At 35.6% G+C, this 17,910-nt stretch overlaps 1 protein-coding gene across 8 annotated transcripts in view; it reads left to right on the top strand.

The window, feature by feature from the left end:
* The window catches only part of CEP162 (centrosomal protein 162), a 98,700-nt gene that overhangs the window by 22,021 nt on the left and 58,769 nt on the right, over nucleotides 1-17,910 (top strand). For 5 of the 8 annotated variants that reach the window (XM_034647993.1, XM_034647994.1, XM_034647988.1 and 2 more), the window contains exons 7-11: nucleotides 3,935-4,050; nucleotides 4,592-4,622; nucleotides 10,942-11,055; nucleotides 15,556-15,750; nucleotides 16,339-16,420. In XM_034647993.1, the coding sequence (XP_034503884.1) occupies nucleotides 3,935-4,050; nucleotides 4,592-4,622; nucleotides 10,942-11,055; nucleotides 15,556-15,750; nucleotides 16,339-16,420 (538 nt within the window). The remainder of the gene's footprint in view (nucleotides 1-3,934; nucleotides 4,051-4,591; nucleotides 4,623-10,941; nucleotides 11,056-15,555; nucleotides 15,751-16,338; nucleotides 16,421-17,910) is intronic. The other 3 variants (XM_034647992.1, XM_034647991.1, XM_011217081.3) reach the window with 3 other exon arrangements.

The raw sequence follows: 17,910 nt of genomic DNA, 5'->3' as shown, positions 1-17,910 counted from the left end.
GGTGTACAACATAATGATTTGATACACTGTGAAATGATCACAACGAGTCTAGTTAACATCTATCACCAGTACCCAAAAAACCATTTTTTCCTTGAGATAAGAACTTTTAAGATCTGTCTTAGTGACTTTCAAATACAATTGACCCTTGCACAACATGTGAGTTAGGGATGCTGAGCCCCTGCACAAAAATCTGTGTCTAAGGTTTTTTAGCCTAGTTTTGTGGCAGATTGATATGTATCTTGGTGTGGCTTTTCCTGTATTTATCCTACTTGGGGCTGATTGAGCATCATTGATCTGTGGATTTATAGTTTCCATCAAAATGAAAAAAAATTTTGTCACTAATTCTTCAAATATTATTTGTCATCCCCTGCCCTCTGATCCTAATTACAGTTGTGTTAGATGGCTAAATTTTGTCCCGTAGGTCACTAAGACTCTTTCATTTTTTAAAGCTTTTTTATTCTCTGTGCGCTTCAGTTTTTACTGCTGTGTCTTCAAGTTTACTGATTTTTTTCTTCTTGCCTTTGATCTTCTGTTAATTCATTGAGTCTTTTTTTTCTTTCAATCCAGAAGTTCCTTTTGCATATTTTTAAAAATCTCTTTGGTATCTTTTCTCATGTTTTGTTTTGGTTTTTTTCCCCAAGTCCTTAACATTAGCATATTCTGCTGATCCCAATGTTTGTGCATTTCTGGGTCTCCTATTGAATGCTGCTTCTCCATGTAAATCTAGTGATTTTTTTTAATTGGGTGTTGGATATTGTAGATTTTTATATTGTTGAGTGTCTGGATTTTGTTATTTTCTTATAAAGAGTATTGAGCTTTGTTCTGGCAGATAATTGACGTTGGTACCTTGATCCTTCCAAGGCTTTGTTAGGGGAACTCTCGAGTAGCCTTTCATAGTACAGTTTGACACTAGTACAGCCTTTCTGAGGTTTCTACTGATTGACCCTACTAAACAATGAGGATTTTTTCCACTCAAGCTGGTTAGAGCTCCAGAGTCTCCCTTCCTTGTGTGAAGTCTGTGAATTTTCTAGCCTGTAGCTTTCCAGTTGCTCAAACTATACAAATAAGGCTTCGTATTCAGCAAGGACTCAGGGAGACCCCATGCAGATCGTTAGAGCTCTGTTTCTACATAGGTGATTCCTCCCTTACTGCCCTGCAACTTCTAATCGGCTCAGGCTTTCCGAACTCTTATCTCTCACCTTAGCACAGCGAGACTGTCCTGATCTCCCCCTCCCTGCTTAACATTCCTGAATTTATCTACCTTCAAGCAACTGTAGGGCTCACCTCACTAGTTTATCTTTTCTTAGGAATCACAGTTTTGTGTTGCCAGTTGTCAAATGTCTGTAAATAGTGGTTTCATGTATTTTGTCCAGTTTACTCATTGTTTACAAAGTTCTTGAAATCCACTCATTGTTTACAAAGTTCTTGAAATCCAGCATAGTAGAGGAGAAAGTCCTATAGGTTGCATCATACTTAAATTTGCAGCTGAATTTTCCAACAAAGAATGAAAAATGTCTCCAAAATCTATCATTCAGATCTTTCATATTGACTTTCTTTTTTACTTTACCTGAATTTTAAAAACTTCTGTTTATGCAAATAACATTTTCAAAGTTATAAAGATAGGGAATATAAGAGAAATAGTACCTTGAATGTATAACATCTTCCCCCCAAAAAGGTTGGAACACACAAATTAATACTCTCATTGTTTTCTGAACAATATGTAAGAACCTACATATTATTATCTCTGAGATTTCTCATATGAGAACCACCTTCTCAATGTGGTTTTATTCTTTCATTTTTATTTAAACTTAATTTGCCTTGAAGTTTCTGAAATCTGTTTTACTTCCATTTATTTCTCATCTGTGTCTTTGCTGTCTGTATCTACCAGTGACTTTTCCTTCTTATTTAAAATCTAGTTTATTCATGACAAATACCTGGAGAAGGGATTGGTTATTTGTATCTTATAGTATTTGCCTCTAGACTATTCAGTTACAAAATGCAGTTAACAAAATGTAATATTGAAAAATGCGCATTAGCACTTTTTCCCTTCAGAAATAATATTTGGTCTTATTAACTTATGATTCAGATTAAATGCAACACTAGCTATAATAATACTAACAAAAGTAATTACTACTAAACAAAATACCTAACACTTATAAATAGGGCATATTATATACAAGCCACTGTTCTAAACACTTTAATTCTTGATCCTCCCAGCAGTCCTTTGAGATAAGTACTATTATCATCCCCACTTTATAGGTGGGAAAAATGAGGCAAAGAGGGTTTGTGACTTGCCAGTGATCCTGTGCTGCAAGTAGTAGAACCAGGAATTAAATCCAAGCCTTCTGGCTCCGAGTCACGCCCCTCAGCACTATGCTGCGCTGTCTAAACTGTCCCTTACACGGCCTCCTTGTAGTCACACACATACTGCTTCCCCTTCCATTGATTTCAGGTATTTCTCAAATCCCGTAGTTGTCTAAGTGCATTGTCATAACCTCCCATATCTCCTCTCTCCTTGTTCATCATCCATATTTAAATAAGTCTGATCTTTGAGGTAACTTAAAATTCAGTGATTCCCACCTGGAACATTAGAATTTTATTCATGTTATCAGTTCTAGCACCTAGAAGTAAGTCTAATACAAAATAATTTCTTGGTAACTATTTTGTGAATCTAATTATGTCTACTAATATTAGAAAATGATAGCTGTTTTGCAAATTTAATTATGTCTGCTGATATTTAGAAAATCCCAGACTGTTCTTTCTCATATGGAAGAGAAACAAAGGTGAGCTTCTTAGCCTCAGAATTTAGATACTGATGTAGTTAACCAGCTAAGCTAGTTTATTTACCTAAGGTACGATACCCACCTTGTCTTCCTTATGAACTAAAATGGAGATGTTTCTGTAGATAGAGGTCACTGGAAGCATCTCTGTTTAACTTATAAGCCCTCTCAAATTCATTCCCAGACTTCCATTATTAATTGCACTCAGGTTACCCCCTCCATTCTAAGAAAAGACAGCCATTCCAGAGCAGACTATCTGGTATCTTGTACAGTCTTTCATCAGGCCATCCTGTTTCTGAATGTGATCTAATTTTCAAAATACAATTAAGATTATATTTATTTATGAAATCATGGTTTCCACTCTGAAAAGGTCACAGATATCAGTCAATCCTTTGATTTAAGGGCTATAAACAACACGTTAAAAATTGGCTTAGAGAGCCTGGCCAGATAGTCCCTACCCCACTTTCCCCATAAGTAGTGTTATGGCATCATATTAACATGGACACACCTTTCCCTTCTGGTGTAAATTCATTGAGATATAATTTGGGACTTTAGCTGAGAAGTGCCCAGGATTGGGAAACAGTAGAGATCATATACAGCCAGTATTTACGCGAGGGAAGGATTAGAGATAGAGCTTTCGTAAGTACTGTTTCAGGCTTACATTAGAGATACCTACAGAGACCAAAAAAAAATCAACTTAAAAAAAATAAGCAAATCCAACCTTTTGTTTAAGAATGTCAAGGTTTCACAGAAGTGCTGCCTATTATAAGTAAGCTATTTGAGACCTTGTCTTTTAAAAATAAGCATTAAATTTTGTTTTAAAGATAAAAATATTTTTGGACAGCTTTAGAAATGTTTAGTTAGTTAATAATATAAAAGATTAAAAGTATAAAACCTTACCTTTAAAACTATTTAAAAGTATAAGACAGTGAAATAAACCTAAGTCTTGTGAATTGAGTCTCATTAAATCTTCACACACACACACAAATCTTGGCAAAATAAAAAAAAGTATGTCCTCTAAAGATAGCTTTATGTTAATATTTAAATGAATTATTCTTAGGCAGACTCCTTCCTTTGGAAATCAACAGTCTTTTTCTGAAGTATGACTTTTTTAATAGTGTGATCCTTGTATTTTTAAAAATTATTTTCTTCAGGAAATTACAGTGATGATTTTGAAGGTGAGGAGGATACTGATGCACCTTTGACTGCTCAAGGAGAGACTAATACCGAAGAAAATCCCAAATCTGAAAAACTACATGTACCCAAACAGGTATGCATCAATTATATATTTGATAGTTTTGAAACTTCCATCATCACCTTAGCTGACTGTCACTTTATGAAGAGCTCAAAATACAGAGTTCTTCATTGTCTTGCTCATTGTTGTAAAGTTATAGGTCTCTTAACACTCAGACGTTTTCTTAATTCAGGATGTCAGTTTAATGGAAATCTTAATGAAATATGGCAATTAATTTTCTAAAGGATCTTTTTGGCAAGTAACTTCTTTAAGCTTTAGAAATTAAATTTTAATTGAAATTTCAAATCTAATTTTTAAACAGGTACGTTAAGCTACAGTTTCTTTGGTAGATCTTGTCCTTATGAAGTAAAAGAAATACCCCTCCTCAGTATTTATGCTAACAGTGATATTACTGTCTGAAACTTGCTTGGCTAAGATCATGAATTAAAATATTCCATTCATAATCAATTGTTGCTGTACCCCAATTCTCCTTTTTCTCAGTTCTTACAAAGAATTTGCATTTGTGAGCATTTTACATAATTTTGGTTTCAAATCATATTATTTTCTTTTAATTTAGGAAGAAGAGAAAACTGGCATGCTGGCTAATGGTAAATATTAGATGACAAAAGATTGGTCTGTTCAAATTGTATCTAATTCTGAGTAAGTTACTGTCTTCCTTTGTTTTTAAATATCTCTAATGAATTAAAATCCACAGATTTTTCTTAGTAATATGTGCCTTATGCCTATCTTGAATAATTCCTGTCATATGTAAGAATATTTCCTTTTTAAAAGACTAGGACTGGATGGAATTATGGTAAATTCTACCAAACGTTCAAAGATGAATTCATACCAGTCCTTCTTAAAATCTTGCAAAAAACAGAAGAGGGGGTTCTTCAAGCGCATTCTGTGAAGCCAGCATTAACCCTAATTCCAGACCAGACAAAGACACCTCAAGAAAAGAAAATCACAAGAAAGCAAGGAATCCCATTTATAATAACATGAAAAAGAATGAAATATTTAGGAATAGATTAAAGAAATGAAAGAGATGTACACTTAAAACTATAAAATATTTAAAGAAATTGAAGAACACACAAATAAATGAAAGAGATTCTGTGCTGATTGATTGGAAGAATTAATGTTAATTCTTAAGTCTGTATACCTAAAGTGATCTGCAGATTCATTGCAATCCATATCAAATTCAAAAGGTATTTTTCACAGAAGTAGAGAGAACAATCCTAAAATTCGCGTGGAACCACAAAAGACCAAAGCAGCCAAAGCAATCTTGAAAAAAAAGAAAAAGCTGGAGGCATCACATTTCCTGATTTCAAATATATTATAAAGCCACAGTAATCAAAATAGTATGGTATTGGCATTAGAAAAAAAAAAAACATAATCAATGGAACAGTAATCAAAATAATATGGTATTGGCATTTTTAAAAGACTCACAGATCAATGGAGAGTCCAGAAATAAACCTATGCATATGTGACCAATTAGTGATTGATAGTGGCACAAAGAACGCAGAGTGAGGAAAGGAATATTTTCTTCAGTAAATCTTGTTTGGAAAACTGGATAGCCACATGCAAAAGTTGGAACTGGACCCATATCTAACCCCATACACAAAATTGAACTCAAAATGGATTAAACACTTGTACATAAGACTGAAACTGTAAAACCCGTAGGAGAAATCATGGGGTAAGCTCTTTTACACTGGTCTTGGTGACAGTTTTTTAGATTTCACACCAAAAGCAAAGACAACAAAAGCCAAAATAAACAAGTGGGATTGCTTCAAACTAAAAAGCTTCAGCACAGCATGGGACACCTTGAGCAAAATGAAAAAGCATTCTGTGGAATGGGAGAACGTATTTGAAAACTACACATCCAATACAGGATTAATATCCAAAACATACAAGGAACTCATACAACTTAATAGCCCAAAAAATGACCAAGAGGCACATAAAAAGATGCTTAACTTCAATAATCATCAAGGAAATGCCATTAAAAACCACAGTGAAATATCACCTCACACCTGCCAGGATGGCTATTATCAAAATGGTAAGATGCTGGTGAGGATGTGGAGTAAAGGGAACTCTTGTTTGCCTTTGGTGAAAGTATAAACTGGCATAGCCACTATGGGAAACAGTGTGAAGACTCAAGAAATTAAAAATAGAACTATTACATGATCCAACTGTGCCACTTCTGGAGATATATATATAATCTCCAAAGACAACAAAGTCATTTTCTCAGAGAGATGTCTATATCCCCATTTTCATTACAGCATTATTCATAATAGCCAAGGTATGGAAACAACCTAAATGTCTGCCAGTGGATGAATGAAAATGTGACATGTATATACAATGGAGTATTATTCAGCCTTAAAATAAAGGAAATCTTGCTGTTTGCAACAACATACATGAACTTGGCTAAGTGAAATAGCAAGACAAAGATGAAAACTGCATGGTATCACTTATAAAAATAAAAGTTGACTCAGAAACAGAGTAGAATGATGCCAGGGGCTGAGGGGTGGGGAAAATCAGGAGAGCCTGATTTAAAAAAAAGTCAAACTTTCAGTTATAAGATGAAGTCTGAGAATCTGTATAACATGGTGGGTACAGTTGTAACTATTATATAATTGGAACTTGCTAAGAGAGTAAAACTTAAGTGTTTCACCAAAAAAAAAAAAAAAAAGTGAAGTGATAACATGCATTAATTAACTCAGTTGTAGGAATCCCTTCACATTGTATACATAAATCATCATGTTGTCCACATTAAATATATTAAAATTTTATTTGTCAGTTATACCTCAATAAAACTAACAAAAAAAAAAGATGGTTGACAGTAGAAAGTGTAATTTACAGAGCGAAAGACTTTTACAGTGAAAATTAGAAAACATTGGTGAAGAAGACATAGATAAATGGAAAGACATCCTATGCTCGAGAATTGAAAGAATTAATACTGTTAAAATGTTCATACTACAGAGCTAAAGTGATCTACAAGTCTACAAAGGTAATCCCTATCAAAATCCTAGTGGCATTCCATTTTAAAATTTATAGGGAGCCACAAAAGACAAAACAGCCAAAGCAAGCTTGAGAAAGAGCAACGCTTGGAGGCATTACCCTCCTTGATTTGAAAATATATTATAAAGCTGTAGTAATCAGAACAGTATGGTATTGGCATAAAAACAGACATATAAAACCATTGAGACTAGAACAGAGAGTCTAGAAATAAATATACACATCTATGGTCAACTGATCTTTAACAAGGGGCCAAGAATATACAATGAAGAAAAGATAGTCTCCTTAATACAGGCATACCTTGTTTTATTGAGCATTGCTTTCTTGTGCTTCACAGATACTGGGTTTTTTACAAATTGAAAGTTTGTGGCAACTGCATCAAGCAAGCCTATCAGTGCTGTTTTTCCAACAGCATTTGCTCACTTCATGTCTCTGTGTTATATTTTGGTAATACTTGTGATTTTTCACACTTTTTCATCATTTGTTATAGTGATCTGTGATTAGTGATCTTTGATCTTATTCGTGTAATTATTTTGGGGCACATGAACCATGCCCATGTAAGACAGCAAACTTAATTGATAAATGTTGTGTTCTGACTGCTCCAATGACTGGCTGTTACCCTATCTCTCTCCCTCTCCTCAGGCCTGCCTATTACCCAAGACACAACAATATTGAAATTAGGCCAATTATGAACCCAATAGTGACTCTAAGTGTTTGAGTAAAAGGAAGAGTCCTATGTCTCTCACTTTAAATCAGAAGTTAGAAATGATGAAGCTTAGTGAGGAAGGCATGTTCAAAACCGAGAGAGGCCATAAGACACTTGATCATCCAAGAGTTCTGATAGAGATGTATGATGAGATTAGACACTTGATCATCCAAGAGTTCTGATAGAGATGTATGATGAGATTCATGTTGTTTTCATGCCTGTGTTTCTTAACACAATATCCATTCTGCGGCCCATGGATCAGAGTAATTTTGACTTTCAAATCTTATTATTTAAGAAATTCATTTCATATGGCTATCATTGTGCTAGATAACGATTCCTCTGATGGATCTGGGTAAAGTAAATTGAAACCTTCTGGAAAGGATTCACCGTTCTGGATGTCATGAAGAACATTCATGATTTACAGGAAGAGGTTAAAATATCAACATTAACAGGAGTTTGGAGGAAGTTGATTTCAACCCTCATGGATAACTTGGAGGGGTTCAAGATTTCAGTGGAGGAAGTAACTGTGGATGTGGTAGAAATAGCAAGAAAACTAAAACTAGAAATGGAATCTGAAGATGGGACTGAATTGCTGCAACCTTATGCTCAAACTTGAAAGGGTGAGGAGCTGCTTATGGATGAGCAGAGGAGGTGGTGTCTTGAGATGGACTTTCCTCCTGGTGAAGATGCCGTGAAGACTTGAAATGACAACAGAGGATCTAGAATATTACATAAGCTTAGTTGATAAAGCGAGCAGCAGCGGTTGAGAAGATCAACTCCAATCTGAAAGAAGTTCTGTGGGTAAAATGCTATCAAGCAGCATTGTATGCTACAGAGAAGTCATTTGTGAAAGGAAGAGCCAATTGATGCAGGAAACTTCATTGTCTTACTTTAAGAAAGTGTTACAGCTATCGCCCCGTTCAACAACCACCACTGTGACCAGTCAGCAGCCGTCAACATTGAGGCAAGACTCCACCAGCAAAAAGATTGCAGCCTGCTGAAAGCTCAGGTGATGGTTGGTATTTTTTAGCGATAAAGTAAGTATTTTAAACTGAGGTATGGACACTATTATAGAAGTAATGCTATCACACACCTAATAGACTACACTGTAGTGTAAATATAAGTTTTATAAGCACTCAGAAACCAAAAAAATTAATCTGACTGGCTTTATTGCAGTACTTGCTTTATTTCAGTGGTCTGGAATTGAACCTGTAGTATCTCTGAGTTGTGCCTATATATGGTATTTAAAAACTAGACACTCATATGCAGAAGAATGAAATTAGACCCTTATCTCACCCCACATACAAAAGTCAACTCAAGATGGACCAAAGGCTTAAATATAAGACCTGAAACTAAAATAACTAGAAGAACATAGGAAAAAAGCCTCTTGGCATTGCACTAGGGAATAACTTTTTTAAGTATGACCCCAAAACACAGGCAACAAAAGCACAAATAGAGAAATGGGATTGCATCAAACTAAAATGCTGTCTAGCAAAGGAAACAATCAACAGGGTGAAAAGGCAACCTATAGATGGGAGAAAGTATTTGTAAACCGTATTTCTGATAAGGAGTTGATTTCCAAAATATATGAGGAACTCATGCAACTCAATAGCAAAAGACCAGATAAACCAATTAAAACTGAGCATAAGACCTAAATAGACGTTTTGCAAAAGAAGACATACTGATGGTCAGAAAACACGTGTGAAGATGCGTAGCTTCACTAATCAGGAAAATGCAAATCAGATGAGATCTCCCCCTCCTACCAGTCAGATTGGCTACTTATCAAAAAGACAAAAAAATAACATGTTGGCGAGGACATGGAAAGAAGGAAACTTTTGTACACTGTTGATGGAATATAACAGGTGCAGCCACGATGGAAAACTATATGGAGGTTTCTGAAAAGAATTTAAAATGGAACTACCTTATGATTTAGTAATCTCACTTCTGGATATATATTTTGAAGAGATATCTGTACTCCCGTGTTCGCCGAAGCATTATTTACAATAGCCAAGATATGTATACAACCTAAATGCCACCGACAGATGAATGATGAAGAAAATGTAGTACATATAATATTACACCGTGGAGGACATCATGCTTAGTGAAATAAGCCAGATGCAGGAAGAGAGGTGGCTTTTTTCTGTGAAAGGGAGGTATATGCAAATCAAACTTCAAAGCCCAAAGGAGTCCTAGGGCTGAAGGAAAAGGCCAACAAGTCCAGCTTGACAGGAGATGGTTTATTAAGGGAACTTACTGGCAGAAGCATGTTTTGTGCAGCACAAGATGAATAGACATCTATAACCCCACCTCCCTCAGGACCTGCCTGTATAGCCCTAGAGGCTGGGAGTATAGGCTGAGGGACCACCCAAGGCGGGAATGTTTAAGAATAGGTGTGGGTTATAGTCCTATCTCCAGGGCAGATCAAGGACGCTATGCCCTGAGAATATACTTAAGGATGTGGTTAAGGAAAGGGGAAGAATGTTGACTGCCAGCTGTGCTCAAGAAGGTTTCAGGTTATAGAACAGTTACAGCAGATATGTCCAAGATAGTGTTAGTCTTGTTCACACATGCATGATCTCACTTCTATGTGGAATCTAAAAACGTGAACCTTGTGGAAACGAGAGTAGAATGATGGTTACTAGGGACTAGGGGAGGGGGATTTGGGAAGATGTTAGTCAAGCGTACAAGTTTCAGTTATACAAGATAATTAAGTTCTAGAGATCTAATGTATAGTAACATGGTTATGTTAACAATATTATATACTTGAAATTTTATAAGAGGGGGAAATGTGTGTTCTCACCACACACATACACAAAGGCACCTAACCAAAAGGTAGGGTAATGGATATGTTAATTAGCTTGATTGTGGTCATTATTTCAGTGTGTATATATATGAAAACATCAAATTGTACATTAAATATATACAATTTTTGTCAACTATGCCTCACTAAAGTTGAGGGAGGAAGAACATTTCTTTTTTTATTTTTCACAGGCCCTTTGCATTCCACACGTAAATGTACATTAGACCTGTATATAAGCATAGTTATGCATGTTAATGTAATCATGCTTATTTCATATATATGATTATATGCTCTTTATATGTAAATACCTTTGTTTTTATACAACTTGTATATGATTATAATATTAAATTGAAGGAACCATACAAATTTCTCTCTATTCCTCTAATTTTTTTTTCTTACGTTGTTCTAGTAGTGCTGCTTGATTCCTTAGACTCTGTTGCAGAGGTCAACCTTGATGAACAGGATAGAGCGACTAAGCCAGAGGCCCTGCCAGAAATGGCTGATGATGAAATGACAGGAACAGGTAAAGGTGGACAGCTGGCTGTTCTCTAAGTATGTAATAGTTTAAGACTAGCTGACTTCATTTCTAAAGAAATAAATATAATATATAATAATATATATAATAGCTATATCAACAATAAAAAATTTTGGTGGGGGTTGGTGAGGGAGACGGAGACAGAGAATCTTAAGCAGGGCTTAATCTCATGACCCTGAGATCATGACGTAAGCTGAAATCAAGAGTCAGATACTTAACCCACTGAGCCACCCAGGTACCCCAACAATAAAATTTTAATCCCACATTTTTTACCATTATTAACAACTGAAATAATCTGAACTTGCCTTGGTGACACTTAATGCTAGTAGGCCAAGTAAAGTGTATTTTTAATAAAGACTTGTTAATGAATGCTGTCGATACAAGGTATAGCACTGTAGGTGATTATTAATTAATTTTCTCTGCCCCTTCAGAGTATTCTGTTAAATTTGGAACATGTAGGAGAAATGAGATTTCAGTCTCACTTTGCTTTTCCATTGTTCCCTCTGTGTAGGAGAAAGTTAAATCACATTCCAAAATTCCAAAATGCCTTGGACCATCTAGACTTTCCAAAAGGTTATAAAGATCTTTAAGACAATGCATTTTCAGTCCGTTAGAGCAGTGGAATCCTTACCTCCAAATGAAATCTCATGTAGTACTCTCTGTGTAGATAAATATGGTATTTTAGCAGTATAAATATAAATGTTTACATTTATTACATTTACTTATAAAGATGGTGAGAACAATAATGGTCTTTTAAAATTTTTTAAATCAGAAGTTCTAGATAGTTATATTCTTATATCATCATCAGACTTCTGATATGTTTGTATATTTTATTTTTGTTGTATAATATTAAAATGTTCTTGGTTTACTACATAAATAGTTGCAACTGAGAACATTTTAATCAGCTTGCTTTGCAGGTTTCAATTGACCAGTTTGATCAATTAAACCAATCCAGACACTTGGAACAAAAGAGCAGTAGAAATGATAAATCACTAACCAACTCTAAACGTATGCTTGCATTTTATTTTTATTTTTTTATTTCTTACTTTTTTATTAAAGTATAATAATATCCACAGAAAGTTCAAGTATCATAATAGTGCAACCTGATGAATTTTCGTATACTGAACACACCCATGTAACTAGCAACCAGATCAAAAAACAAAGCATGACCAAAACCACAAAGTCCACTCAAGGTCTTATTTCTAGTTGCTGCTGTTCCAAAAGTCACCACTGTCTTGTTTCATCCACTTCCATTTAAAAGTATAACTGTGAAAGTAAAAAAAATTACAACAGCATTTTCCCATCAAGTCATGTTATTCATTTACTTATTATACCCAGTTGAATATTCGCCATAACGAAAGCATGTGCTGAGACATGTTCTTCAGTCTTACTGCTGTTCAAGTACATGTCACTTGTGTGCTAGTCACCCTACATGCACGGTTTTCAGTAAGCCGACACAAATTCTTGTAAAAGACCAATATAGAGTTACAGCTTTTCTAATCAGGGATACATTATAGGAAATTCATATATATATGTATATATGATGGTCAGAGAAGCTGCGTTCTAAGGTGTGCATGAAAACAAAGCAGGGGCAAAAGTTGTCACTCTGATGGTTTTCAAAATATTACAGTTACCTAAATGGCACAGTTGAGTATGCAGATTAATTTCTATTTTTATGTTTTAAAGTATGATTTTAAATGAAATTTCAGTCAAACATCTGTAGAACCCATGGTTTTCTCTGAGAAACTATGATTTTGTAAAATACAGTATGAAAACCACTGCTGTAGGTTATAAGAAAAAAAATGTATTGCTGAATGGAAAAAACTTTTATTAAGATGATTCAAGCAGTTACATAATGCTGTAGTTTTCTGGTCTTATTTCTTAAATGCTCTTGACTCTGAAATAATTCGATTGTTATTACTGGCAGATAGTAAGTTTGATCTTATTGTGATATATAGCCGTGGACTCATATCCCAGCTTTGCCAGTTACCCGCTGTGTGACGTTGGACAATTAATGCCTGTAAGCCTGTTTCCTCATCTTTAAAATGAGGCCTTGTGTTGGCCAACTCACATAATGTATAATGCCTAGTATATTGTTAAGATTCAATAAGCAGTGGCACTATATGGTTCTTATCACTGTTATTTATAACAACTCTCTGTTAATAGGAGAAATTACAATAAAAAACTTGAAGGCATACCATATAAATACTTATTGGCTGTGGGGTATTGAGTTTACCTACTATTTCAAAAATACACTTGAAAATCTTCAGATCAGCATGTGAACTTGGTTTAAGAACTGAAAAATCAGATGGTGGTTTTGTGGTTTTTTTTTTTTTTTATATAATGTTTCTTTAAATATTAACTCCAGTTTAGGTGATACATCGTCAAAGACCATCTTTTTAAAAAGGTATCACCTTTGAAATTCTTTGTGCTCTATTGTATTAGAAAGGTTGGTAACTGTAAAAATGAGGGCCAGGTCCAGCCTCTTGCTTATTTTCATTTGTCTCCGGGGCAGGTGCCATTTTGTGCTATGGCTGTGTGAGTAGAGCACCCACAGGGTGACCCTTCCGTGCCTCTGCAGTGTAGGCTTGGACACTTCTCGACTCCCTAAGGTAGAAAGTGAGGGAGCTTTTGACTTGTAATAATACATTAGATAACTACATAGAATCCTCTCTTTTTCATGTAAAAGGCAGAGAAGTCAGCCCTTTACAGATGAGGCTTTCTCTACTATTTTATTCTTTTTTTGTTTGTTTTTTTGTTTTTTTTATTTAATAATATTTTTTTATTATATTAGTCACCAGGATTCCGATGTAAAGTTTGATGCTTCATTAGTTGCGTATAACACCCAGTGCACCATGCAATACGTGCCCTCCTTACTACCCATCACCAGTCTATCCCATTCCCCCACCCATCTCCCCTCTGAAGTCCTCAGTTTGTTTCTCATAGTCCATAGTCTCTCATGTTTCATTCCCCCTTCTGATTACCCCCCCTTTCTTTATCCCTTTCTTCCCCTACTGATCATCCTAGTTCTTATGTTCCATAGATGAGAGAAATCATATGATACTTGTCTTTCTCTGCTTGACTTATTTCACTTAGCATTATCTCCTCCAGTGCCGTCCTTGTTGCTGCAAATGTTGAGAAATCGTTCTTTCTGATAGCTGAGTAATATTCCATTGTATATATGGACCACATCTTCTTAATCCAGTCATCTGTTGAAGGGCATCTACTATTTTATACTTAAGCATTAGTTAATTAATCATGGGTATTAACAGAAAAGGAGACTACTTGTTTCTCTTCTTTTTTCCCCACTCTTCTATGACTCTTTTATTCTTTTCTCTAATTTTGAAAATTCCAGTGTTAGTAATGAAAGTACAAAATAAGTAAGAAAAATACTTAACAAAATTTTAAATTATTGTCATCAGAGTCTTCAAATTCTTTTTTCCAGAATTTCTTTATTAGTTGGTGAGAGGAGGAGGCAGAGTGGCACTCCCCTTAATAGGGAAGGAAGAGTGAATGATGACGTCAGGTTTTCCATTTTGGATGACTGGGTGAATAGTGATGCCATTAGCTAAAATACTGGTAGTAGAACAAGTTTTGTTGGGGAATATAATTAATTCAGTTTGGAATATGTTAGATTTGATTTACTTACAGAATAGTGTAAATGTCTGTTAGAAAGTTTAATATTCAGAAAAGAGGTAAGGACAAAGACATAGATTTGGGTGTCACAATCATACAGGTAATAGTTGAGCTAAGGGTCTTGATGAAATTAGCCAGCTCAAATAAATAAATGAGAAGTTTAATAAAGAGGACTGAAGATGGAACCCTGAGATGAGCCATTTACCATAAAGGATGGAGAGGTAGCCATCAGTGGTGAGAAGAGCAAGAAGAAGAGGCTATACAGAAGAAACAGGTCCCAAGAAAAGGGCAGTGTCAGATGTCTCACAGAGTTGGAGAGAATTAAAGATGGCTAGATTTGACTATTAGAAAATTGCTTTTGATTATAGCAGCGTTAAGCAGGATATTGGAACACATGCTGGATTGCAAAGTTCGAGGAGTGAATTCATTCACAAGATCCTCGGTGACACTGGGGAGCAGAGAGAGAATGCAAGAGTGAGAGAGAGCGGTAGTGGTAAGGGAGGCAGAATCCTTGAAAGATTTTGTCAGCATAGGAAATTTGGGAAGAGTTTTATCCAATGTAATGGGGTTGGTTAAGGGTAGTAGGAAGAGAAGGCAATAACTAGTGGAGTCAGAGTTTATTTGAAGTTACAGTGTCAGGACACACCTCAACTTGCTTGAAGAGTTACTGAGCCTGCTCTGATTTTGTAGTTAGGTTGTAGCCACGTGTTACCAAGGTTTGTACTTAACTCGGTAATGTTGCTGTTGTCCTAGCAGCCTCGTTCACCAGTCCAGACACGTTAAGGGATGATATTGGTGTTTTATATCTTTCATGTATTTGTGTGATTATACTGGAGATGACATTTATTCCAGCAGGTGTTTCTTTTGGACAAAGCAATAGTGACATTGAAGCACTACGTCAGGCTTATTGTCATATAGCCCATTCTTTGGGAGATGCAGACGAACAAAGAACTGAGAGTAACGCAGTGGAAAATATCAAGAGCTCAGTGAAAGATTACCCGCAAGAGAATGAAGAGTCCTCTAAAAACATCTCTACTACCGAGTCTGGTAAAAGTTAATTTGAGACCCTCTCTGAACAGTTTCTAGTGCGGTATAATTTCAGTGCAGTTTGCTGCAGTGAATGTTTCTCAATCTCTGAATTTAACTTAAAGAGTTTGTTAAAATGGAATTTGGGAATCAGTGGTTGAACTATAAAGTTAGAGCTGAACATGGGATAAAATTTCAGTTTCTCCTTCAGTATGCCTTGGCCAAATTAGGAAATCACTTAAGTGTTTTCACATTTATTTTATGCTTTTCCTCAAGTATATACTAAAGTTATTTTTAAATAGAGAACAGTATTTTGGAATCAACTAAAATATATTTAACAAGTGTGTGTGCATGTATGGACACACCCATACACATATTTTTATATTGATATAGTTAGATACATTAAATATATAGATATGTATATTTCAAATATAAATCAAAGGAGATTTTCTTGGTACAAGTAAGTTTATAGTGGCAAACCGGGTTTATTGTATATGCTGCTTTGTTAACTCTGTCAGTCAGAAGGAATGTAATCTTAGTGGGATTAGACATTAAATTAAGCAATTCACATGATTTTTGGGTTGCTATTTTACCTTTTTTTCTTCTTAGATCTGCCCACAGTAGAGGAGCTGATGAAACCTATCAGAATAGATTCCTGTGGTGTCAGTGGTTTTGACTCACAACCTGTCAGGTAGGAGGATTTTTTCAGAATAGATTCCTGTGGTGTCAGTGGTTTTGATTCACAACCCGTCAGGTAGGAGGCTTTTCGGACTGGAGTGTGCAGGTTGTTTGTTGATTGTTTTGTTATTGGAAACTTTTAGAGCCATTTCTTTTACATACTCATTCCTAGTGAATGATTAAAGAGTAGCCTATGTGAGTCTACCTGTGAGTCACTGCTCTCTTCTTATTCGTAGTTCTTACTCAGTTTATCGAAATTCTTCTAGTGCTAAAATAAAAAATATATATTTTTAAATAGATGCCACTGAAAAAAAAAAAGCCACTGAAGGCTTTTACTGAAAACTAAAATCCTTTCAGCTTTAAATAGCTTGGGGCAGTTGATTTGAACAGCGAGAGGGACCATGAATTTTATTTTGTATGCATCATAGATTTGCTTCTTTATAAACCACTTAGCTTTGCACTTAGTCACAGACCAGCCGTTTTACAGGATAAGCGTTTCAGTCACAAGTGCAGCGGGCTTCGGTACATTTTAATGGAAGCTCCTGGGACCTCGCTGTCATCCTCCGCACACAGAGTAGCACATCACAGTAACCTTGCGTTTGTGTCACATCCATCATCTCACGTGATCCTCATAACAAATGCGGCAGCCGTTTTTATCTGCATCATTCAAGTGATGAAACTGAGGTAAACCAATTTCGTGGTGGAGCTGTCACAAGAACCAGGTCATGATGATGGAGATGGTGGTGGTGATGGTGATAACAGCTAATATTTTTATCACATGCTTGCTGTGGGCCAGGTACTGGGCAGAGTTCTTTACATATTAGATTTTATTTAATCTAACAGCAACTCTATGAGGTATATTTTATTATCATCTCCATTTCATAGATAAGAAAACTGAGGCTTAAAGAAGTTAAATAGGGGCACCAGGGTGGCTTAGTTGGTTAAACGTCCAACTCTGAGATCAGGTTGTCATGGCCTCATCCAACCAGTTGATAAAGAAAGAAAAAAGGTAATTTAGCATAATTCCTTTTAATTGCCTCAACACAGAAGTATTACATCACTTCAATTCACATTCTGTTGGTAAAAACCAGCACATCTAGCTAAGAAGGTCCAATGGGCTGGACATAGGATTTGCTTGTATGCTCGGAAAGAAAGGTAAATGAGTTTGGTAGGCATCTAGTTAGTCTCTACCAGAATCTACCTTTCTAATAGCCAAATATCCATTTTACTCTTCTTCATACAAACACCCACTATCCCTCCCGATGAGCCCAAAGTCCTGTTCAGGACTGTGTCCATCTTAAAGGCCAGGATTTCCAGCTGAAGCACAGTCTTCTCCACCATGTTTGAACGTGGCTCCTCACGGTCTACTAATGATTAGAAACACAAGTTCTCTACTTCCTCACCCCCACCCAATATATGATAGTGAAACTGCAATAAATACTCCCATTCGGAAGGGAAAAATATGAAGAAAATACAGCAATCAGCAATGGAACCTTGAAATCC

The sequence above is a fragment of the Ailuropoda melanoleuca genome, chromosome 19, assembly GCF_002007445.2.
Source record: "Ailuropoda melanoleuca isolate Jingjing chromosome 19, ASM200744v2, whole genome shotgun sequence".
In the NCBI taxonomy this organism is placed as follows: Eukaryota; Metazoa; Chordata; class Mammalia; order Carnivora; family Ursidae; genus Ailuropoda; species Ailuropoda melanoleuca.
The sequence above is the reverse complement of the archived record's forward strand: the minus strand, read 5'-3'. Positions and strand labels throughout refer to the sequence as shown.